This window comes from Corylus avellana, chromosome 1, assembly GCF_965113065.1.
Source record: "Corylus avellana chromosome 1, dhCorAvel1.hap1.2, whole genome shotgun sequence".
In the NCBI taxonomy this organism is placed as follows: Eukaryota; Viridiplantae; Streptophyta; class Magnoliopsida; order Fagales; family Betulaceae; genus Corylus; species Corylus avellana.
Genome location: NC_142490.1, coordinates 45,916,381 through 45,940,495, shown reverse-complemented (window position 1 = coordinate 45,940,495; position 24,115 = coordinate 45,916,381). Strand labels below are relative to the sequence as shown.

Below are 24,115 nucleotides of genomic sequence, written 5' to 3'. Positions count from 1 at the left end.
CCTAGCATATTTCTTCTTCTTTTTTTTCTTTTGGATTTTTTTTTAAATAAAATATTTTTTTAAAAAAAAATTAACTTGGAATGGGGGCATTTTAGGAAAAAAAAATCAAAATGGTCGAATTACAACAATTTGAAAGTTTTGGGGGTCAGGTGCCATGTTTTAAATATTTGAGGTAAAAATGCAAATGAATGAATAGTTCAGAGGGGTAAAATGTATTTTCCCCTTGTTAAAATTAAAATGTGTACATGAATTCTACACTAAATGAGATTATGTTATGTAATATGACTATATAAGGGTTGTGATAACTATAGCATCTAAACATAGTTTTTAATCAAGTTTGAGTAAAACTCGTTATATTCACTATTATTAAACTTGTAATACCTATAAATTAAGAACTGTCAATTTTTGACACGATCTGCAAATCTGCTTCGAATCCAAAACAAAATTGAGAAATGTTATTTTTCCATCTCTCATCTACTTTCATTCATATTTGTTTTCTTCAAATCTATGGGTCCTATATGTTTAATGATATATTTGAACAGTAGAAGAAGGAATAGTAGGTTTCAACAAAATTAGAGGGTTAAGGTTGAAGGATCTCGCTCTCCTACCGAATACCGACCTTAGCGACATCACGGTGTAACTTCCCTTCAACAGCTCCAATCCAACCTTTTTAATTTCAATGCTTGTTCACTTGTTATAGAGCGTCCTTTCGCTTGCTGCAATTGTTGCGTAGGTAGTTTTCCTTTATGGAACATTGCCTCTGCAAATCGTCATTTGTAGCTGCCCTAGTTATTCCAATGGACCGAGTCATTTATTTAATCTATTTTCAATATAGTTTTTAAAATTTTATTGCACTGATTTTTTTTTTTTTTTTTTTTGGAGTTCTTGTTTGAGTTGCCCACCATTTTATTTTTATTTTTATTTTTTATATTCTAATCTCCCATTTATAGTTTCCTGATTTGAAAAAAAAAAAAAAAAAAAAAAAGTGCCAATATATCATCCGTACAACATTGACTTTTAGCAGGTGGAGCCATCGGCCTAACGTGAATCCGACCCCTTATGGTGGTGTCATGCATGCAATGGGCTATGGTGGTTTTGAGTCATTCTGTGATCGAATGGCGTGCCATACATGAACCTTGCCTTGTCTATTTCTTATATTAATCGGTTTTGAGTTTTTTTTTTTTTGTAGTGAAAATTAATCGCGTTAATTAGGCAAAACCCTGATCTGTATCTATATTGGGATGCGTGAGATATGCTATAGAATGGAAAAACCTAATATATTTAAGTCCTTAAAGAGTATCAGTAAAGATAATTGTTAATTTTAATTTAAAAACTAATGGATGAAAAAGTATGATATATAACATTACATATTGGTCAAATGATTTTTTTAAAAAAACCTAATGAGGTCTATGGGACAGGGCCACCTGTACACCCCAATAGTAAAAGATTTTTTTTTTTTTTTTTTTAATAATGTCATGGGACATTTTTAATGATGTGGCATTTTACATATGTCGTAATATTATTGAGTATGACATGGCATTTTATAAGTTAAAAAAAAATGTCAAAATGATTTGATAACATATTAAACCGCATTCATTTGATGGATTTTGATTCTAGGTTATTAATTTGATAAAAGGTCAAACCCATGAACTAAGACATTACCCTTTTCTTTTATTTTGAAAAAATTAAAAAATAAAATACTCACTACCCAACCAATTCTTTAATAGAAAGAAAGAAGGATAGTGCTGCAGGTTGGAGATAGTGTTAATTATTATTATTATTATTATTGTTTTGAAGGATAGTGGTGCAGGTTGGAGAGAATGTTAATTATTATTATTATATTTGTTTTACATGTTTGCATAAGAGAGAAAGAGAGATTCAAACTAGTGACATTCACTTTATTAGGCGTGATTACAGCCGATTGAACTACCTCTTGGGAACGAAAAATCTCGTCGTTAATTAGGAGTACGCTTCTACTCAAATCTTCCAAAGCATTAAAAGTAAACCATTTAACGACTAGATTCAGTGTGACTATCTTAGAGGATTACACCTTTCGTTTTCGTCAACTTGCCCCATATTTAATATGCTATCATGCTACTGGTTGATGTCATTTATTTCCTTGGAGCTATAATTTTGGGGAAGACATGCAATTAAAAGCATTTCAGGCCTCTAATTAATCTATTTTTTTAATTTCCCAACTAGTTGGTTAAAAAATTCAGTTGAAATTAATATAAGAAGAACGTACAAAGACAAAATTATTTGTTACAATATTTTTCTATGTTACGCATTAATGATTTATTTTTCTAATTATAGCTTTAATTATCTTATCTTAATTGCATTGTGGAATTCAATACAATAAAGATTTAGCTCTACTAGAGGCACTTACTAGTATCTTCAATTCCGCTGTTCTTTTATTAATTATTTTAATATTTTACATAAAATTTTACGTGGTAGTGTTATTGAGGGAGATCGTTAGAATATTAATTTGATGATTGGATAGCGGGGGAGAAGGGAAGAAAGATCAAACTATTTGAAAGGGTATCTTAGGATTTAGCTTTCAAGCTTCAAACAAGATCATACCCAAAAAAAAAAAGAAAAAACACATCATCAAGTGAACACAGAAGGCAGCCTAACAAGGGTCTCTGTCTCTCCACGGTGAAACAGGCGCTGCCATTTTTTCACATGGCTGATAACTCGTTTGTGTGCACCGACTCTTGCCGCAGATATGCCAAACAACATGCAAACCTTCCTCAGCTTCTTTAATCTCCTCCCAATCTTAACCTTCAACCTACAAATCCTGATTCTCAAAACCCATGATCTTCTTCGAGAATCCGCCTGCAAAAGCACTTTCTGGATCAAGAACTGCGCCAGCTGATGTTTTTTCTCTTCTGGGTCTTCATTGTCGATCTTTGAGTAACCATTTGATGGTCGTCTCCTCAGAAGAGCCATTTCCTTAATTTGTATGAAAACGAGGGAGAGTAAATTAAGAGTGAGCTGAAATGTTAATATTGGAGGCATATTTATAGAGTAAATTAAGATATTGAAGAGTTTTCCTGGTAATGAAGGGTGGGTCATAGCTGAGGAGGTCACATGTAAGGAAGCTGGCATGTGCACCAGTATTTGGTAGAAAAATAATGGAGGAGAAAAACTGCAGTCTCTTAGCTGGCGTTACATCATCGCCTCAAACAAAAACCTACTCTTTAGAGAGTATGCCAATAGATTTAATTGTTCTCATAAAAGAACCACAGGAAGGTGGCAGGCATGCAGAGCTCCCCAAGTTCAAGCCTCTTGCATGATGAACCATATCAAAAGGTACCAATCGACCACATGTTGAGGTTACTATATCTACCCCGGGATGAGAGAGACACATGCCACCAATTTAGGATGGCACGAAACTCGGGGCATCTAGGGGAATGCTCTCCCGTGAGGTAGCAATTCGTGTTTGTGTTTCGAATTTTATAATCATATCGAAATATGGGTCAAACTTGTCAACCTTATCATGCTAATTTCATATTGAGTTCTTGTCAAGTTCACATGTTCGTGTCAAAAATGGCCAACCTTAAATATTGTCGTGTGTTGGGTTCGAGTCATGTTAAGATGTGAATATAAGACTATATAGATCAATTCTAATCTAATCCATTTAATTAAACGGATTAGGCCCATAATCCTCTAATTTAGTTTTTGATTCGTATCGAGATCATTATAGAAACATATAATAAGATAAATATAAAAGCGGAATAATAATAATGAAATAAAATATAATAAACACAGAGTTTAAGGTGGTTCAGTATATAGCCTACATTCATACATCGAAGCCTTAATATGCTACATATTTATTTCTTTCATATATGATCAAAGTACAGGACTCTATTATAGAATTTTACATGTGATTTGAAATACTTCAAATACAAACATATCCTTTAAATCAGTTTAACAAATATTATCTAAATCACTTGATTTAGGGAATACAAAATCAACATTTATTCCAAATAATTTATATGGTTAATAACATGAGTCACATATAAGTTTTGTTTCAAATCATCCACAAATTTCAAAATCGGAGGGTATGGTCGTAATCCCTAACCCCAATTGGATGGAATCCATCCTTGATAGGATCAGATCGAGTATGCCAAGAGGAAAAAAAATAAAAAATAAATAAGAGAAAGAAGTAGTCGGTTAATTAGTTTAGGGATATTACGTAATCCACGCATTCATATGGCCAGGTTATGGTGAATTATTATTAAAAAGAATGCTTAATTTAGATCAATATCGATGGTGGAAGTGTGTGCTGACCGTAATAATGCTAACTTTACTGCTAAATTATGTTATAATATAACATTATTGAAGCCCAATTTTCTTTACGAGATCTTGTAATTAATTAATTGTATTATAGAGTAGAGCAGTTTGCACATGCTCTGGAAACACGCAGCCTAAGTAAAATAATGTCATTATGAAACCAAAGGGCATTTTCACTTTGGATAAACCTTTTTTTTTAATTTTTCAAATTTAATCAGAGAAAATTCTTTAAATTCAGTCTATTAAAAATTCAGAGAAAATTCTTTAAAGACATATAACCTAGCATTTCTTGTCATATATATATAAAATCTAGCTAAAAACTTTTTTTAATTTTTTTTGTTATTTTGTGCTGGTGATCGAGCTCCAAAGTCAAAGAGGGAAAGCCTGCCGTTCGCAATATAGAAAGACAAGATTGACAAAAATTTCCATCGACTGGTGTGAATGATGCATCTTGTACACTAAACAAATAAAGTCAGACAAAGAAAGAGAAACTGAAGTGTCTAAAGAAAGTGAGGAGACAAAGGCAACCTCATACATGTTGGCCATCAAGTGGTTGGGGTGTGGCTTTCTCAAAGAGTCAACTCACCGACGGCATACGATGACTCTTTCTACAAATAGTAGGAATTAAAACACTATTTATTTAATTAATTGGGAGGCACATATATTAATTAATATAATTTGATCCACCCTCCCACCATTAAAAAAAAGAGAGGCGATGATATCGTAACTTTATAGTAAATATTATCACCAAGAGTAATATATTGATAGAAAGAAAAGATGACGACGTTTTAATGTTTTGTGATTAAGAGTTGCGTGAAAGAACATTGTATCATATTATATAACACTCACTCAATTCATTTGTTAATGTTTTTAATTTGAAAAGAGCACGTCAAAGTTCTTTTTTTTTTTACTCTATTGTTCCAATAGAAAACCAGAAAAACAAAATGGGAGACGAAGCGATTTTTTTTTTCTCAATGGAGATAATTGATAGAGAGATTGACACTCGGGAAAGTCTTTCAGTAAGACCATAATATATATATATATATATATATAGAGAGAGAGAGAGAGAGAGAATGTTAAAACATCACACAACCTAAATATTTAAGCAATATTTGTAAAATAAAGTTACTCATATGTACATACTCAATAAGAATAAGGCATGGCATGTACATAATTTTCTTATTATTATCGGAATAACGAATCAAAAAACCTATCTAGACATTCTGATTTTCTAACTAATAAAACCGTCACTCACTTTCAACTAATTTGAGACTCATATGGACTTGTCATTTGCTTCCTTTAGCATCTATTGGTAGAGTCTTGTGCATACAAGAAGAAAGTTGAACCAACAAGCTTTCAAAATCCGTTTGGACTCGTGAGAGCGTTTTCAAAACTATGAGTTTAAAGATCAAACTGCGATTTAATTAAATGTTTAACTGCGTTTTTCAAAAACCTCATTTTCAAATCATTATTTTTTAAATTGCAAGTTTTGAAATTACAAAACGAAACGGATTCTCAATATCCCAATTCAAAATCGAATACAATACAACGGTTTGTTATAATATATTTTATATCAATCATAACCAAACAAATAATAATTTGATTAAGGTTTTGATTGACATATATTATATATGATTGAGGGAAATTGATGTAAGCAATTTCAATAAGGTTTGAGGCTGTGATCACCTCTCTCCCTAAAATAACATTTTGGATTGCATCAATTACGTCAACTTGCCATACCCAAGCAGCTGACACCATAGTGCATGTGAATGCATGGCCGGTGACAAGTTTAATTTTGTTATCCACCTCTCTCTTTACTCACCAGACAACCTCATTCATGTAATTTATTAATGCCTATATATATATATTTTATTTCAATTATTAGTAACGATTTTTGGATGCATTAGTCATGTATATGTGTGATACTTTTTATTAAATAATTTTATTTTTTATTAATTTAAAATTTTAAAATAATTGGTGATTTAAGATAGTATTAGAATAGTGGTCATGAGTTTTAATTTTAACTCTAAAGTTTATCCACTATTTCAATCAAAACATTCCACGTGTTATTTGGTCTCACACGTAAGAGAGAGTTTTAAGTAGAGGTGAGGGGTGTTCAAACCGTTATAACCGTCAGTTATTGGCTATAACCGACTTGAGCAGTTATTGGTTTTTAATAACCGCAACCGTCTAGGCGGTTATTGGTTATTTTATAACCGACAGTTAGTGGTTATTCAATCCAATAACCGTTTTTTTTTTAAAAAAAAAAAAAAAAAAAAAAAAAAGCTTTTCGGCTTTTTAAGTGTTTTGGGTCTTTAATTTGCTATTTTTTGGTTTTATTTTAAGGGTTTAAGGCCAAAATATTCCAAAAAAGATGAATAAAAATGGCCAAATAAATTCTAGCCCAAAAACATGGCTAAAAAAACATAGCCGAAATCCATTAATTCAAATTCAAATAAAAAAATTAAAAAGACAAATCTCAAATCCTACGGGTTTCATCTTATTCTCCCTCCAAAACGGTGTCGTTTTGGATGTTTTATTTAATAGTTTATATATATATATATATATATATATATATATATATATATATATATATAGGTAGTTATTGGTTATAACCGCATTTTCCTACCTCTAAAATGGCTAACCGCAACCGCTCTAGTCAATTAGTGATTTTTAATAATCTACTACTAAATCGGTTAGCAGTTAGCGGTTATCGGTTTGCGATTATAATCAGTTATCGGTTGGCGGGTCGGTTCCCTATGGTGGCAATTTGTATTCCCATGTTAAGTTTGAAACATATGGTATTGTGTTCAGGTCATGTCGAGACATGAGTATACAAACTATATAGATTAATCATAATCTCACTTATTTAATTAAATAGATCAGATTTTTCAACTACAATATGCTAATTTCATGGTTTAAAAGAATTGAGAACATAATCTATATTGATAATATTCAGTTAGTTATATTAAAAAAGATATTCTTGTCGCCGGTCCTAATTTTAAGCATATAGGATTGAGTTAGGTTGTTTTGGGTTGAAGTGGGTCTGACAAGCCCAACCCTAAAGATCCATAAAGAACCCGATATACCTAGGGCAAGGAGATGTCTCAAACGACATGCATTCGATCGGGCAGCGCATAAACGACATTGTCTTGATCGAACGGCTCACAAAATGACAACAACTTCTTTCCTTCCGTACCAGATCCAACACTCTCAACGAGTCAACGTATCGTGACGTTACGGAGGAGAAGCGATCGTTAACCCTACGCCCATTCCGTTACGGTCTGAATTTTTATTTTCCACGAAATCCAAAAAGGAAAAAAAATAATAATAATAAACGACATAGTAAATATATGAAGAAATAAATAAATGCACCATATTTCACGATTAGCGCAGATTTTGGATTTTCTTGATTGATTTCTTGGAAACCCTTTTGGCTTCTCAGTGCATTGGAGCCCTTGCAATTTGTAGGTACGTATTTCACAGTGCATTTTGCAAATTTTTTTTTTAATGATAATATTATTTTGCACTGCGTTAATTGTTGGAATGGTTACGTCATTGTTGATACAAAAACTGAAAAATACTTTGTTGGGTCAGTAAGTAATTTAGGGCTTTGATCCCAGGGAGTGCGGAGGCTGGTCTTTGTTGTCTTGTGGGATAGTAGTGCATTAGTGAGCTGAGATTGAGTGTTGGTTAGATTCACTGAAATGGATAATGCAGTGTAGAATATAGGATTCTAGGCGTTAGGATGAGATGCTCATATATGAAATTTCTCAAAAGGGTTTGAATTTTTGTGGGTGGTGTGCGTTGTTTTGTTCATTTTGTGTTTGTGATGCTATATCATTCATGGCTCTCTTGTTTCTGTGTTTGATTAAATCCAGAGATCCACCTAGCTGACTTGGAGCCAAAATTATGCCCTTTGGACATCCGTTGGTTGTTCTCGTTTGTATTAGGTCTTCTGTTGTATAAAAATTTAGAACTTTATTTTTCTGAATCTTGTTTTCTTGCTAAATCTTGAGTTATTAGGTCTTCCTTTTATACAAATATTTAGACTTTGTCTTCTGGATACTTGTTTTTTTTGCTGGATTTAACATTTGTTATTGTTCGCAATTCTATGTCGTCCTGACAAAGAATGATTTAGATCTACTTGCCATGGTGAAATTGAAAAAAGCATGCATTAAAATTGGCAATAGCAATGACTATTTACTGGTCCTATAAGCAAGTGTCACTAAACAAGGATGATTGAGATCCACGGCCAGAATTCCCGGCCTTTTTGGTTTGGTGTGTGCTTTGGTTATCTGGCTTTGCTCAAGTTTTAGTTCTCAATGAGAAGATTAGGAGGATCTTTTAGTTCTTGAGTGACACTGTTCTTTTTCTTTTTCACCAAAGACTGGTGGAGATAAGTTAATTCCATGAGGGTCTCGATCTTAATCATGAAAATAACTTCTTTTTTTTGTTCACCTTGAGAAAGTTAGGAAGGTCTTGAGAAAATCTTGAATTTCTCAAACTGGTATATGTACATCTTTTATGCTTAAATAAGTTACTCGTGATAGACTTTATTTCATATTAACAGAATAAAATTATTCTGTTAATATGATCGAATTAGTATCAATTCTCGACTTCTTGTATATACTTGTTTAACATTGCTCATGAAAAAGGATCCTTGTATGAAAAAGATTTCTTATAACATAATTATTTTATAAATAGAATCAATCTGTCTTTTAATATTCAATGGGCCTTATCATTGTATTTCAAGATTACAAGGTGATATCTAGTGGTTGAGATCAAGGCATAACTGTGTTTTATGAGCTTTTGATTTAGAGCCTGTTTGAGATTGTGTTAACGAGTTTAAGAAGTACATTTAATACATAAAAAGTTGTGCCAAACAAAAAACTAGTTTGTTTGAGAAAAAAACTTTTGGGAAAAGTTTAAAAATGAAGATTTTTCTAAAAAGCTTGTTACGACTTTAAAAACTTTATTTCTCAACGCAATCTCGAGCATGCTCTTAGTTTTTTGACCAATGTACTTATTGGACTTGACATACCAGCTATTAATCTTAGTTTCTCTATTATTACTTTCCATTTTATTATTCAAAATTTTATTGTTTTGCCACTGTGTTCAGTTCTTCCTTCTATTCAAATTGATATGTCAATGTCTTTATGTTTCTCTGGAATCTCAATTATCTTCATGTTTTTAAAATTAGGTCCTCCCTTCGATCCGTTTTGCTTTCTATTGTATACTTCAGTTATTCTTCAGGTTCTTCTTATGGCTGTTTCTCGCAGTGAAGAGACTAGCGTCAACACAAATATGGAGGTATAAAAATCAGGAATTAGATCACAGATTGTCATAATCAGGCTCACCCAACTTAGCTGGATTTTCAAATGAGTGATGAGTGGAGCCCTGGCCTCGGGGCTTGGGGTGAAGATTAGGCAGGTTGAGCCTAGGGTAGGGTTTTGTAGATTAGTGTTGAATTCGGTGATGTCCTCACAGAAGTGTATAGATGGTTCAGGGTCAAAAAAGTATGATGTTAAACTCAGTACTTCTGGTATGATCAGTTAACAGTGTTCCATCCCTGATCGTAAGTGGACATAGGGAGCTGATATGGTGATGTAGAGAGACGTGGGTATATCTTGGAGGGTATATGTCTTCTAACTCTAAATTAGAGAGGTAATTTTTTATGGCAGTTCCTCTATAAACGTAGTCACTAACACCCTGTACGAGAAGCAGAGATCCTGATCATATTATGTGTAATGCTTAGTATGGGGATAGGGGGTTGGCTCAGTGGTTGGACAGTCTGAGACTTTGAATATGCGCCTAGTTTCATTTATCATATTGAGGACATAAATGCTTACGGGAATAATATGGGCCACATATGAAAATTGAAGTTTTTTGCCAATCAATTGAAGTCTTCATTCGTCAGTACGATATATGCAGTTATGGGCAGTGGTATTTAGAGTTATATGGTTTCTGCTTAGCAAACCAGAGTATTAGGAATTTTATATCATTGCCAAGTAATTATCCAAACTAATCATGTTATTGTTTGTTCTCTGTTGTTTGCAGGAAAAAGAATTCTAAGACCAGTGTAGAACTGTCATTTTGTTTGTGAACATGGACCAACAGAGTCAAAGGACCAGTTCTTTATCTCCTGGAGACCTTCCCATGAAGCGGAAACGTGGTCGTCCACGTAAGGATGAAAATCCGGTGCTGGGGAAGAAGAGCCCTGTGACGCCAGGATCTGACAGCGTGAGGAAAAACAAAGAAAGTGCGGGTACAAGTGATGATGTTAATCTTGACATGGTGGGTCAGGTGGTTACTGGTGTCATTGAAGGTTCATTTGATGCTGGATATCTTCTTAATGTTAAGGTAGGCGACACCGATACTCAAATGAGGGGTGTTGTATTTCTTCCGGGGCTGTTCACTCCAATTACTGCAGCAAATGATGTGGCTCCACATGCTAAGATGCACACCAGAAAAGAGATTCCAATCCCAGTTCTCAACCCACAAACTCAGTTCCATAATTCTGTTCCCCTATCAGGACAAAGTGGTAAGCAACCTAATGAGCATAAAACCCTTGCACCTGAACTTTCAGATCAACTTATATCCTCTGAGATACAGACTGCACTGCGAAATGCTCTTGAGAACCAATCTGCCTCTGTTGTTGTCCCTCCAGCTGTCAAGTTGCCAAAGAATGATACAGGTCTTTCCTTGGGAGGAAATGAAGCGCCACAGCAAACTTTGGAGCCTGCACTTGAGACCCAATCTGCTATTATTATGGCACAGCCAGATCATGATAAGATTGTTGAACGCGATGAGTTGTTGCAGGAATGTGAAGCTTCCACACTGCTTAAAGGGCCTAATCTTGATACTGAGGCAGCTGAAGAATCAAAGGCAGAACCAGCATCTGAGCCAGTAGTTGTTGATGCAGTGCCAGGCATTGAGATAGTTACTAAAGAGCCTCAAGTTCAGCATCAGGATGCAAGTCTCAACCTTGACCCGAACGAATTGGTTCATGATGAAGCAAAGAACCAAAGTCTTGAACTCAACCAAACCCCTGTATTTGCCGAACCCAAACCTGAACCCAAACCTGAACCTGAAACCGAACCCATTTCTTCAGAACAGATTAATAACCCTGTGGACACTGTGATGGAAGATCAGGCTTCACCAAAGGAAGATATTGCACAAGCTTCACTGTTGGAGCTTCGGCTTTTAAATGGAACGCCTGCAAGTGATCCTGCTGACACTACTGAGTTGGGCTCACACTCTACACCACAGACCAGCCAACTGCCAGTGATTTTTGAGGGAGAGATTATTCCATCCGAGTCCAAGCTCGTTTCAGGAATGATTGAGCCTCAGATAACTAGTTCTGGTGCCACGAGTGATCCTGCTGACACTACTGAGTTGGGCTCACACTCTACACCACAGACCAGCCAACTGCCAGTGATTTCTGAGGGAGAGATTATTCCAGCAGAGTCCAAGCTTGTTTCAGGAATGATTGAGCCCCAGATATCTGGCTCTGGTGCCACGAGTGATATGGAATATGGTATCAAAGATGTCATTCCTTCTACACCATCTTAGAGCCTTCCTATAGGATCTGAGAATTGTTCGTGAAATTTAACATAGGAAAAAAGACATGACGGTAGATTCAAGGCTTGAGAATAAATAGGTAGTAGTCCCTTGATGGTTTTGTTTTATCATTCTACTTTGCACTGTTACTTTTGACCTTTTCCAAATTACTTATTTAAAAAAAAAATTGATGTTGATTTTTTTTTTTTTGATGCTTTTCCCATGATTATTGGGAAGGATTTTGTGCTTATTTATTCTTAGAAGTATTTGTTACCAGTTTCTTGTCTCTTCACATGCCAATCTATTCAATATAATACCTTAATAATGTGATGACCGAATTACTAATAATTCGGGCAATAAATATGAGATAGCTACTATAGGGCATATCTGTCTTAGCAAGGGGCAGTTCGCCCGAGATTTGCCCAAATAGGCAGGTTTTATAAGAATCCAAGTAAAATATAGAAGAGTAATACTGCACAATTTCACTTGTAGTTTTTACAATTATCAGTAATAATCCATCCTAAATTCAACTGCCTAATGTCTAAATAAAATATAGAGATATGATAGTTCCCTTGCTCGGCATTAAAAAAAAGTAAGGTTCATGCACTCCTTCAAACTACTACTTAATTGACAAAATTACTCTTAATTGACAATATCTTTTCAAATTATCAAAAATTGACAATGTTTCCGTAACGAAACTACTCTTAATAAAATTAAAATATATATATATATATACTAAAACTTTTAGAAAAAAAAAAACTAAAACTTAAAAAAAAAAAAAAAAAAAAAAAACTAATACTCATGTTATCCCCAAATCCCCCAAATTTTTTTAAAACCTAATACTCTCCCTCGCCCGCTGCTCTCCCTACCTCGCTCACCCTCTCTCTTACTCCGGCGAGAGATACCGGCCACCGGCGAAGAACGGGGCTTGCTCCTGTCTCTCTCTCACTCCGGCTCAAGCGTTCCGGCCACCGGCGAAGAAGAAGGCTCTTTCTCTCTCCCACCGGTTGGTTTTAGGTTAATTTTGGAGAACAAGACAAAAACACCTGTAAAATCTAGGGCTTTTCGAAGATTTGGGTATTTCTTTTCATCCGAATCATTTGAGGTTTTTTTTTTTTTATCTAATTTTGCTTTGCAAAATCTAGGGCTGTTCGAAGGATTTGGGTATTTCTTTTGATTTGGGATTTGGGCATTGGGCGTGCTCTCCCTCCCTAGCTCACACTCTCTCTCACTCCGGCGATGTAGCTTTTCTCCGGCGAAGAACAACGTGATATCTTGCCAAGCTCCTGATCATTCGCAAAAGGGTTACGTCTCTCTCTCTCTCTCTCAGGACCGAATCTCAATCCGTTCCGTTGTTTGGCACACTATCGAAAGCGGCCCCGGCGGTCAAACACCAAAGTCCACTAGAGTGTTCTTGTTTTTTTTTTTTTGTCAAACTGCTTGATTTGGACCGTCCGATTGATCCTACGCTAAACATTAAAGGCACGGCAGAGTAAAATAGGAAAAAGTACAGAGCACGCGTGGACGCTACAGTCGCCTCTCTCCGCCGCCCGATCCCTCCCAAGGTGGCGATCTCTCTCCAAACTTGGCAACCATCGTCTCTAGCTCCAATTGATACGAAACGTTGCAGCTTTTGCAGATCTCTTGGCCTCTTTGTTTGGTTTCTGAGAAAACTGAGGAAAGTTAAAAGAATTTGCAAGCCTCGTTCGGTATTTTTGTCGAGCAGAAGATGGACATAATATCGCAACTACAAGAGCAAGTGAACACAATCGCAGCGCTGGCCTTCAACACCTTCGGAACGCTCCAGAGGGACGCTCCTCCGGTGCGACTCTCTCCGAACTACCCGGAGCCACCACCGAATACCGCCGAGGACGCCGCCGCGAATATCTCCGAACAGCCTAAGCCCCTCAGCGCCGCTCTGGTCAAGGCCGCTAAACAGGTATATCATTTGCCAGATCAAGAATGCTGTAGAATTTCTAGGTATTCTACCTCCTCAAATTTCAAGGTATGCCAAAATTGCTTTTGCAGTTTGATGCTCTGGTTACAGCACTGCCATTGTCTGAGGGAGGTGAAGAAGCGCAACTGAAAAGGATTGCGGAACTGCAGGTATGGAGTCGACTGACTGACCGACCTACCGCGCTCAAATTCAAGATTCTAACAGTTTTTGTATGAATTGATTGTGCAGGCCGAGAACGATGCCGTTGGTCAAGAGCTTCAGAGACAACTGGAGGCTGCAGGTCTGTCTCTGGCATTTCACACATTTTTTTTCTTTTTTTCTTATTTCGTTTAGAAGTGTCTAAAAAAATTCAAGTTAATTTGTCGTTGTTGGATCTAAGAATCTCAATTGTGTGTGGTGGTTCGCCAGAGAAGGAACTAAGAGAGGTCCAGGAGTTGTTCGGCCAAGCGACGGATAATTGCTTGAATTTGAAGAAACCAGATTGAAGAAGAGGAGAGGAGAGAAGAGAAGAACATCATCGTTTACTTCTGTTTTCCTGTCGTTTATACTCCCCTTTGTTACCTTCCTATAATATCATTTTCCATGCAAAGGCATCTAATGTAGTCTTCATTTCAATGGCCACTGAAAACTTTTTTCTTTCCTCTTGGGCATATTTTTTCCTTGTTTTATATGTACATTTGGCATTATCATTAGTAATGGTGTCTTAAAAAGAGTATTGCTCTTGTTTGGTAACAATGTTGAACATACTTTTTGTTTTCAAAAAACCAATAACACGTTTTCTCAAAGCCATTAACAAACAGAAAAACTAAACTCTTTAAAAAATATAAACCTGAAAAACACTTCTCAAAACCATTATCGAATGAACATCATTTGGGAGAAGAAGACGCCAACTAGAGTAGCACAACAACACAACCAGCGAGTAGATAAAATTGCAGAACTTGGTGAGGAACACAACATTAGCAAGTGAAGGAGTTATGAGACATACAAGAAACAAGAGTGTCATAATTAGTTTCCTCGAAAAGACTAGGGAGAGATCCAAAGTAGCTTCAAACAGTATCTTACAACTAAATTTATTTATTAAATAACAAAACCAGGGAAGGTAGCGACGGAAGAAGCCAAAAATTCTCAGCTATATCCCGCTTGCTGCTGTGGTGCCTGCTGCTGGTAATTCCCGTAAGGATATCCATACATGTTAGGGTCTTGAGGAGCCGGGGCATATCCATAGCCTTCATGCCCATATGCATATCCATAATATGCACCATTCCACTGGTTTGGATCTGGCTGAGACTGGACACCAGCAGATATACCCTGTACATATTAGACACAGATTCATGCACCCATGGAAACTCCCACGAAGAAAACATTGGAAATTACTTGGTAAGACATACCGCCTGTTTGTTTGAAGGACTACGGCCCCAAGAAAGTCGAATATTTTGTCCACCCAACTGTGTTCCATTTAACATCCTCAATGCTTCCTCAGCACAGCTTCTGATGTGCATCCACATAAACACACAACAGAATAAATGTGAGCTCTATAATTCAGAAATATCACTCTACAAATATCTGGAATATTTACTTGCCTGTCAACAAATTGAACGAACCCACATCGCTTGCCTGATGGTATTTTCACATGTAATAATTGCCCATATTGGCTGAAAACTTGTCTCAAATGGTCATCTGTAACATTAGGATCCAAATTGCCCACAAATATCTGCAGTGAAAGTTTTTAAGTCACAAACATGTTGCGCAAAAGAAATTTCCATGCAGGAAACAAGCCAAGTACTCACAGTTGTGTTATTTGGATCATTCTCGTTCTGAGTCCCTTGAGAATTCTGGTATGAAGCTGCATATAAAATATAAACGTGAAATAAAAGGGAAATAAAAGGTGAGGTGTTTTGGCAAAACAGGTTTCAAGAAGCAGTTCACCAACACTAGAAACTGTTTACTTTAAAACGTGAACACAAATGAATTTAATAGGGAATCCTCATCCCCATGAAACACCATATAGAAGCAGAACAATTGTCAAAATGTATTCTACAAGTGTCGCAGAAAACAAACAAACAATTGAAGATACAACATCATCGAAACAGAAAGCACCAATAATAGTACCCGGTGGCTGTAGGAAAATTTGGCAGCCACCACCTTAACTAGTACACGGTGGCAGGGATCACTGACATCACTGCCAGTCTTTCTAAGTGATCACTCAATCCAAGGGTTAGATCCTCATAAAATTAATAAATGAACAGAGGAGAGAATGATCAAGGTTCTACGATGCAACTTTTTGATTTAGTTTCAAAATTAATAGCTACTGTCCCTCAGATCAAAACATTTAGAGATGACCCAAAAAGTCTATTAAGGAGACTTTATGCTTCTTGATATTGTAATACATTTACAATGCATTCACCCATCCCTTCATTTGAGTCTTAAAATGCTCCATCTGGCTGCCAGCGAAATACGAGCAAAGCAAACAAAGTTGTGGATCTTGCAACTAACCCACCTAAGTGTATGACCCAAAACTTTATTCGCTAATCCTCCATCATTGTTGATGGAGGACTGATAACCACATTCCCTTTTTTTTTTATAAGTAATCAGAATTTTATCACATACATATTCTGTTAATAAGTACATAATAAAGCCCTCTTTCTAATTATTGATCACATTATACTAGGACCATTATTTTACTACTTGAATATGTCTTCACGATGCTTCCATCAGATATTTACAAGAATGTAGAGAGTAACCTCTGAGGCACAAAAGTTAACCCTTAACATTTAACATAATTATGTGCTCTCCAGAAGATAGGATGAAACATAGGTGGCCATGCGTGTAGCCACCCCAAGTGATAAAAGCCAGTGAGATTAATCATTATGAACCCACAGACTAAAATAGAATTCAGCCCGTAACATGCAGTTTCTGGCAATTCCAATGATTTGCCAGCTGCAAACCCAGAGAATCTTTTCCCATGGACTGAAATCTAGAAAAAAGTAATCAGAGTTCGGCATCGTGGAGCAACAAGGGGAACAATAAATCTGACTAAAAAGTAAATGACATAAGGAACTAGTACATGAGAATATAAAGATGTAAATCTCCTGAAAAAAAGCACAGAAGGGAGATAAACTCGTAAACCAAAAATGTTATTGGGCGATAAACTCTCTCAGTAATCAGAAGAGCCGCAAAATGTAACTTTGACTAAAAGCTCAACCAATAGAATGAACTGAAACTTGAATTTGAAATGTAGCATTCCAAATGCCACACAGAAATAAAGGGCAAGACATAACTGGGAAACTGACCTAAGGGAGGCCATGCACTATAGGGGTAACCATTTCAGCTGAAATCAGTTCCAGGCCCCTAGATGACAGAGCCTCTTGACACCCTGCTTTGAGACAACATGAGTTCTATAAGTTTTAAGATTTTAATAGCATTTACTGTGCCCAAATCTTAAACGAGAGTAAAGGAAGGAAATCGCTTTCGAAAGTGCTGCATGTCTTCATGTGCATAACTGAAAGGAAGCAAACTAGATCATAATGTTTAGCATACAACAGAACGACTAATGATTGAATTTGGCAGAAACAAACTAACAACGAAATTTTATATTGGAGAAGAAACCCAGGCTCAGAGTATCGGCAACAAATTGAACTGATTATTATTTTCTCTTAACACAACAACTTAAGATTTTATAGATTGCTAATACATAAGGCCATCAAAAGTATAGTTAACCAAGAAAATATCTTCATTAAATGTTTTACATACCTTTTGGTTGCTGACCCGTTTTATTTGTAGCCGGCCCAATTCGCATAGGCCTTGAAGAACAGATAACTCCATTCATCTCAGTCATAGCACGCAACTGTTCACCTTCATCTCCAAATCTAACAAACCCATAACCCTTTGTCCGACCAGTGAGCCTATCAATCACAACCTTTGCACCCTTAACAGTGGGAAAACGGCCCCTGAAGGTCTCTTGTAACATGTAATCGGTAACGTCAGGAGCCAAATCCCCCACAAATATTGTGAAATCAGGAGAATCATCAGAGCGCCTGTCACCTGAACTAAAAGTCGCCCAGTTCAGTCTGAAGTTCTGACCACCATTTGGCATTATGGTACCATTATACGTTTGAAGAACTCTTTCTGCAGCAGCACGTGTTAAAAAATCAATAAAGCCATAACCCTCTGACTGACCAGTCTGCTTATTGCGGATAACTTTCACCGCAGCTACCTGCAACCACAAACATCTTCAATAATTTAACCCCCAAAAGAAAAACCATGAATCTCCTCTCTTTCCCCTCATTTATTTGTCAACAGGCATGGTTTACAGTTTGACACAAATTGAATAAAGATGATATAATATCCTGATGCTCGAATACTAATTTTTCCAAATTTTGATCACTGCATATTCAACACAGTAAAAAAAAAAAAAAAACCCAACTTTTTTCCATGCTGAAAACATGCCAATAAGCCATAGCCACCCCAACCCCCCCCCCCCCCCCCCCCCATTAAAGAAAGCAAAAGAAAGAAAAAGCCCACCAAGTTTTACAACCAAAAAATGACAGAAACATCAACAGGATCCAAAATCTAACCATAAAATAACAAATAAAAAAGTAAAAATATTTCACAAGGAATCACTGAGACAATACGTCAAACACGTATGCTACATAAAGAACCACTAAGATACAACGCAAACACAGATCAACCCCCCCAAAAAAAAATCAATAACATAAATAAAAAATAACATGAAGATAGCTTATGGTTGGGTGGGGTTGTAACTTGTATACCTCGCCGGCCTGAGCAAAGCAAGAGAAGAGATAGTTCTCGTCCATCCAGTACTGTAGGTCCCCGATCCAGAGCGTGCGGACCTCGTCGGCGCTGGTGGGCTGGGCCGGCTGATGGGCCTGGTGAGGCTGGACCTGCTGCTGAGCCCACATCGGCGGAGGCGCCTGAGCCGGGGCTGCCGCCGGCGGCATCATCATGTACGGCTGTTGTGGGTATTGCTGTGCCTGTTGTGGCATTGTTGGCTGAGCCACGCCTGTTGGAGGCGGTTGCATCATTGTTGACAGGGAGAGAGAGGTACAGAGAAGGTTTGTGTTTGAGCGGGCGCTTTGCGTTTAGGGCTATACCAAACCTAACCCTAGACAGGAAAGGTGTGAAAGACACAGAGCGTGTGTGTGTTAAGGGGATTGGGTTTAAAGAAAGAGTAGGAACGCAATCTGTACGCGTGGCGGTTTCGGTCAAATTTGACCAACTGTTTATTGCCATTTAGATCAAGTTTAACTTCCTCGTACTGAAACGATGTATTAATTGGAAATAAAAATAATGATTAGAAATACAAATTTTTTTAATGCAATATAACAACTATCCTTTTTCTTTTCATTTCATAAAAAGACCAATTTTTTAAAACTAAATGAAATAATATTTTAATGAAATTTTCTAAAATATCCTTATAAACTCTTCCTCCTATCTTCAACATTTGTAACCCACATAAAAAATAAAAAAAAATAAAAAACAAAAAGAATTTAAAAAAAAGAAGGGTAAAATTCACTTAACCCCTCAAATTACCATCACAATGATAATCTATCCCACAAACTATCAATTACGACAATTTACCATCAATGACAATGTACCCCTCAATACTAGCAAAATTATAAAATTACTCCTATAAAATTTTTAATAAGACAAAAATATCCTTAAAAATTTGAAAAAAAAAAATTTAGTATTTTTATTTTTATTTTAGTAAGGGTAATTTCATCATTTTGTTAAAATTGATGGTACATTATCATTATTTTAGTAATTTGAGAGGGTAAATTGTCATTGAGATGGTAGTTTGAGGGGGTTAAGTAAACTTTACCAAAAAAAAAAAAAAAGATACTTCTCACATTGAAAACGCTTTAAAAAAATAACCTAAACACGGAACAAGATTTTTTCCAATTCTTTTGAAATATTCTTGAGTATAGAATGAGAGGTAATATTTTAAATTTTTATCCTTCTACTTTTATATTAAGACAATATTACTCGTCATTTTACACTTAATAAATACTCCCAATTTAAAATTAAGAGAATGCTACAAGCCATACCCATAAAATTCAAATAAAAAAGAAAAATGAATGGGTGCTTAATGTTGACCAAGTTTGGATTTGGCATACTTTTAAAAAACTACAATTTTTTTAATAATGCAAATTTAATTTTAAGTTTTTTATAAAATAAATATACAAGCCGAGAACAAATTACGGCACAATTTTTATTTATTATTATTATTATTTTTTAAATTCTATCTTTTGCAAATCACAGTACTCTACCTTGGTAGTCCTTTTCTCAGTTCGTAGTAGAAGTGGCTCCGAATCTGGCTTGCTCTTGAACTCAATCACTCTCTCCAGAGCGCTTGTTTTATGCATCCACGCCACTGTGCTCGGAGCTTTGAGGGAGAGTTTGTCGTTTAAACAAGAAACCTGGTATGAAGCACTAATCTTTTCCATATTTTCAAGTTCAGAAATTTTACATGATCTCCGTACTCTTCTCAGTTTCCATAGCAGTTTTAGGGTCCATGAATTAAATTCTGCAATTCCCATGACTGTAATTTGTGTGCTTCTCTTTGGGGTTGAATTTTGTAACATTCACATGGTAAAAGTTACCCTTTTTCCTATACTTGGGGCATCTTTCACTACTGGCTACCTGAGTTTCAGGGTTCTTGTTTTGGATAACATTGGGGTAAGTGAACAATATTTATGCAGTTGTTTAACCCTTTTGAGACCATATTCACTGTAAAACTAAGAGTATGACCTTTTGTCATTTGTAAATTTGTAATTGCAAGGGGTGATGATTTGTTATTGTTTTACAGGTGTATGAGGATTTAGGGGTTTCAAAATTTTAGTTAGATCCAATAATAGGGGCAGTATGGATCTGCATTTGAAGAACCTGTTTGATAGATTCCAGGAGCAATTCGGATCTGGTCCTGGGCTTGGTCCTGGATCCGGAACATGTCTTATGAACGTAGAGGGTATTGCTCCTAATTTTATTAAGTCAATATTTAAATCTTCAGCAGCTCTATATAGAACTGATCCCTGGAGAAGGTTGCGACCGGGACATCCTTTTGGTATCCGGGTTGGGAAAGATTCAGATTGGTCTGGCAAGAAACAGCCTTTCTCATGTGCTCAATTCATTGGAGGGGATGGTGGTGATATTGGGTTCAACATGTTTCGATCTGAAAATGACGCTAAGAAGATGACAGGCTCGAGAGAGACTATCCAGGTTCCAAATGTTGAGCTGCTAAGAGTCACATATGAACGTGAGTCATTGATGTTTCCCTCAAATAGGAAAATGATCAAGTCTTTGTCACTGGAAGCATCGGGGACTGATCGTTTTCCAGTTTTTGATGTTGCCCGTTGCACATCTTCAGGTGATCTTCGGTTTAGGAACCCGACTCTTGAAGAACTTAGATTTGTATATGCATTCATGAAAGCCATCTCTCTGGTGCACCCATTACTTCAGGTAGATAGAGAAGGTGGTCCAAAGTGGTCTATGTTGATGTATTTTGAACCATTTATTGAGACAGTTGATGTCCAGTGGCCTCCAGAAATGGCCAAGGGTTACGACCTTGTTGCAGTTACAGTCTCACATCCACCTGGTCAGGCATATGAAGAGAAGGCTACTACTACAGCTAGCTCTACCCCTACCAAATATTCAGAACCTCCTAAGGATGACGCTTTTATTGATGTGAAATTATACTCAAATGCAGGCCTGAGGCAGTGTGCAATGTGCGATATAGAAGTTGTTGGAGAACAGTCCCTCTGTTGTGGGCAGTGTCGAGCAGTGGTTTACTGCAGTTCCATATGCCAGAAGCAGCATTGGAAGGAAACACATAAAAGCATGTGTGGTCTTTACAAGGTTATGATGGAAAAGGAAGAAGAGCTGGCAATCAAAATATTCATGTTCCCCTGTTCTGCTGAGCAGCCTTGTAAATGGCTTGAATCATTAGGTATCCATCAGAAGGGCATGTGGAGGAGAAGGTGTAGTTGCTATTCTCACTGTCCTTTTGGTCTCCTTCCTGTTAAAGGGGGTCTGTGGGATTCATGGGGTGGGCTTGATGATGAAGAGTACCCTCGTGATTCACCTTTTCACAATCATTTAAGAGATGGCATCTCAAACCCAATCCTTCTTTCTGGTTGGTTAGAGTACTATAATCTTAAGTCGCTGCCATTATCAAGCCCTGTTGCTGATATTCTCTCCCATCCATTGACAGTTTATCACATTTTAACAGCTCTCAATATCAGTTCAAAGAACCTTCTACTCAAGGGGAAGGAGGTGATTCTTCACTATCTAGGGCCTGAGGGGGAGTTGGACTGGATGCCAGCATTTGCAGAGGTAGGTCACTTACTCAATGGATTGGGCAATATACAAATAGTAATGGTAGGTCCTGAAGTTCCAACAAATTTGTCTGGTACAACTTCAGGAATAAGTAGCAGAGTGAGGGTGAATCTTGTGAGGGGTGTTTACCAGGACGAAGCTACCTACCTGCCTTCTCCCCATGTTATTGTTGCTCTCAACTGTGGATTGGATAGCCATGTGAGTTGGGTTGGAGCTCTAGACTTGATCAAATCCATGGGCACTCCTGCCTTCTTCACAGATCAATCTGAAATTTTGTGTGCTAATGCTAAGAAGGTTCTTCGTAGTGCTGGACTGCATATCACACTTCCTGTGACGCCGAATCCATTCCGCTCTCCAGTGAAAAATCATGGGGCTTCTTGCAATCTTCCCTCATATAGCAATGGTTTCATTCTTGGGGTGAATACTTGAACTCGGAGCCATGAAAGGCCTTGGTGTATTTCTGGTGGTTGTGTTTACTCCCCCAGATGGCAATGATTTGCTTTTGAGATTGGGACGAGAGGTAATGTAATGATTGAGGCACTAGATTTTTACACTTTTTTTTTTCTTCAAATGAGTTCAATAGACAAATTTCTGCTGGCATGAACTATTTGTTGATCCTTTGGTTGTGAACATTCTCCATGTTGTACAACACTTCATCTTCCATTCTTTGTTATCAATCTATTGTGAGCAGTTCATGAGTCACGACAGATATGATCCACTGTTCATTGACACTCTTTCTGAGAATATGTTTTTTCTTACTGAAGTCCCTTTTTTTTTTTTATCAATCTACTGTGTTCTGCTCTGCATTTAGAACTTATCTAAGCAAATTCACAGAAAATGACAAAACATTCCCGCATTGCTCCAAAGGGACTTTGGACTTGCATCAGACACCATGAAAACTTGCCCAAATGTACTTTGAAAGTTGGCCAATATCTGGTTTTCGATGGACTCCTTTTTTCTCCATTTGATTTTTCCATTTAAATCAGGGGAAAAGATGACTAAATTCTTAGGGTATGTTTGGTAAAAAGAATAGCTTTGGTGTTAGAATATATGATCAGGATAGAATCTTTATCATATACTAACACTTAGACTAGCGATTCCCATGAGAATGGCTATTTCAAGGTCATTCCATTTTACATTATTCTATTTTCAATAAAAATTATTTCTTTTTTCTAATGGAATAACCATTCCGCTTATTAAAAATAGATGAAAATGAGATCTCCAATTTCAACGAACACTTAACGAAAGAAATTAGGTCAGCATACAACTTTCATTATTTAGGCAAATCAACGCTCTAAATATGTCATAAACAATTCTCTTCTTGTTTAGTAATGGGTTTTGTCGATCTCTAAACCTAAAAGTTTTGATATTTAGCTAGGTGGGATAGAAATAAAGTTACCCTTCATAGAAACGTACGGTAATGCCATGGACCTAGTGATTGTGCCAAATTATATATTACTTTGTGAATTCCGTGCAATAGGGTTTCACAAATTATATATTACTGTGTGATTGTGCCAAATTATATATTACAATGTAATAGAATAGTTTTCGTGTAATAGGGTTGTTCTATTACAATGTAATAGAACAGTCTCATGTGAGAGTTTGTTCATATCTTGTTAGCTCGGGCAAGCTCTCACTTAGATTATCGTATTGCACATATCAGAATCATTTGCTTACAACACTCGAAAAAATAAATAAATAAAAATTCACAACTGAGAAGTTTGACACTCATCATTCCCCCAAGATAGGTAGTGTCTTGTGAACTTTCAACTCCGGAAGCCCATTCCCCATTTGGCCATCTTGGCTACTTCTTCTATCAAAAACAACCAACTACCTTCCTTTCCTACTTACTATTGTTAGAACAATTTTCTGAAATATCAATTCGAAGTAAAAGATGAGAAAATTAAGCAAAAGAGCTTCTCAATGTAAGCTGGTCGGAATGATTCT

General features: G+C 36.5%; 5 protein-coding genes across 10 annotated transcripts; 3 read left to right on the top strand and 2 right to left on the bottom strand.

Annotated features, from left to right (window-relative positions):
* Positions 1-2,507: 2,507 nt before the first annotated feature.
* Positions 2,508-3,074, bottom strand: LOC132173126 (uncharacterized). The gene has a single exon (XM_059584712.2). It carries the CDS (start codon positions 3,016-3,018, stop codon positions 2,608-2,610), a length of 411 nt encoding a protein of 136 aa, XP_059440695.1. The 5' UTR covers positions 3,019-3,074; the 3' UTR covers positions 2,508-2,607.
* Positions 3,075-7,659: 4,585 nt separating this feature from the next.
* Positions 7,660-12,015, top strand: LOC132172646 (DNA binding protein). Of its 2 annotated transcripts, XM_059584183.2 has the most exons (3): positions 7,660-7,767; positions 10,357-10,840; positions 10,967-12,015. In XM_059584183.2, exons 2-3 carry the CDS (start codon positions 10,405-10,407, stop codon positions 11,869-11,871), a joined length of 1,341 nt encoding a protein of 446 aa, XP_059440166.2. In that variant the 5' UTR covers positions 7,660-7,767; positions 10,357-10,404; the 3' UTR covers positions 11,872-12,015. The 2 variants fall into 2 exon arrangements, with proteins under 2 accessions (XP_059440166.2, XP_059440165.2); XM_059584182.2 differs by having other exon boundaries at positions 10,357-12,015.
* Positions 12,016-12,693: 678 nt separating this feature from the next.
* Positions 12,694-14,531, top strand: MED21 (mediator 21). 4 transcript variants are annotated; one of them, XM_088510453.1, is made up of 5 exons: positions 12,694-12,865; positions 13,005-13,798; positions 13,888-13,965; positions 14,045-14,096; positions 14,225-14,531. In XM_088510453.1, exons 2-5 carry the CDS (start codon positions 13,589-13,591, stop codon positions 14,299-14,301), a joined length of 417 nt encoding a protein of 138 aa, XP_088366579.1. In that variant the 5' UTR covers positions 12,694-12,865; positions 13,005-13,588; the 3' UTR covers positions 14,302-14,531. The 4 variants fall into 4 exon arrangements, with proteins under 4 accessions (XP_088366579.1, XP_059438026.1, XP_059438024.1 ...); XM_059582043.2 differs by having other exon boundaries at positions 12,694-12,936; positions 13,105-13,798; XM_059582041.2 differs by having other exon boundaries at positions 12,694-13,424; positions 13,499-13,798.
* Positions 14,532-14,712: 181 nt separating this feature from the next.
* LOC132170758 (polyadenylate-binding protein RBP45) lies at positions 14,713-18,976 on the bottom strand. The gene is made up of 6 exons (XM_059581855.2): positions 18,586-18,976; positions 17,567-18,029; positions 15,604-15,659; positions 15,397-15,527; positions 15,205-15,304; positions 14,713-15,124 (listed from the first exon to the last, which is right to left on the bottom strand). The coding sequence occupies exons 1-6, from the start codon at positions 18,856-18,858 to the stop codon at positions 14,942-14,944; spliced, it is 1,206 nt and encodes a 401-aa protein (XP_059437838.1). The 5' UTR covers positions 18,859-18,976; the 3' UTR covers positions 14,713-14,941.
* A 1,122-nt stretch (positions 18,977-20,098) lies between these two features.
* On the top strand, positions 20,099-22,925 carry LOC132171338 (zinc finger MYND domain protein). 2 transcript variants are annotated; one of them, XM_059582630.2, is made up of 2 exons: positions 20,099-20,256; positions 20,643-22,925. In XM_059582630.2, exon 2 carries the CDS (start codon positions 20,699-20,701, stop codon positions 22,595-22,597), a length of 1,899 nt encoding a protein of 632 aa, XP_059438613.2. In that variant the 5' UTR covers positions 20,099-20,256; positions 20,643-20,698; the 3' UTR covers positions 22,598-22,925. The 2 variants fall into 2 exon arrangements, with proteins under 2 accessions (XP_059438613.2, XP_059438614.2); XM_059582631.2 differs by lacking the exon at positions 20,099-20,256 and adding an exon at positions 20,275-20,512.
* The last annotated feature ends 1,190 nt before the right edge of the window (positions 22,926-24,115 follow it).

Excerpts from the sequence above, each read along its gene's own strand:
- LOC132173126 (XM_059584712.2), bottom strand. The coding sequence starts at position 3,018 with ATGCCTCCAATATTAACATTTCAGCTCACTCTTAATTTACTCTCCCTC.
- LOC132172646 (XM_059584182.2), top strand. The coding sequence starts at position 10,405 with ATGGACCAACAGAGTCAAAGGACCAGTTCTTTATCTCCTGGAGACCTT.
- MED21 (XM_088510453.1), top strand. The coding sequence starts at position 13,589 with ATGGACATAATATCGCAACTACAAGAGCAAGTGAACACAATCGCAGCG. Across the intron at positions 13,799-13,887 it reads TGGTCAAGGCCGCTAAACAG|TTTGATGCTCTGGTTACAGC; the intron begins GTATATCATTTG and ends TTGCTTTTGCAG. Across the intron at positions 13,966-14,044 it reads AAAGGATTGCGGAACTGCAG|GCCGAGAACGATGCCGTTGG; the intron begins GTATGGAGTCGA and ends TTGATTGTGCAG.
- LOC132170758 (XM_059581855.2), bottom strand. The coding sequence starts at position 18,858 with ATGATGCAACCGCCTCCAACAGGCGTGGCTCAGCCAACAATGCCACAA. Across the intron at positions 18,030-18,585 it reads GCTTTGCTCAGGCCGGCGAG|GTAGCTGCGGTGAAAGTTAT; the intron begins GTATACAAGTTA and ends TTGTGGTTGCAG. Across the intron at positions 15,528-15,603 it reads ATGATCCAAATAACACAACT|ATATTTGTGGGCAATTTGGA; the intron begins GTGAGTACTTGG and ends CTTTCACTGCAG.
- LOC132171338 (XM_059582630.2), top strand. The coding sequence starts at position 20,699 with ATGGATCTGCATTTGAAGAACCTGTTTGATAGATTCCAGGAGCAATTC.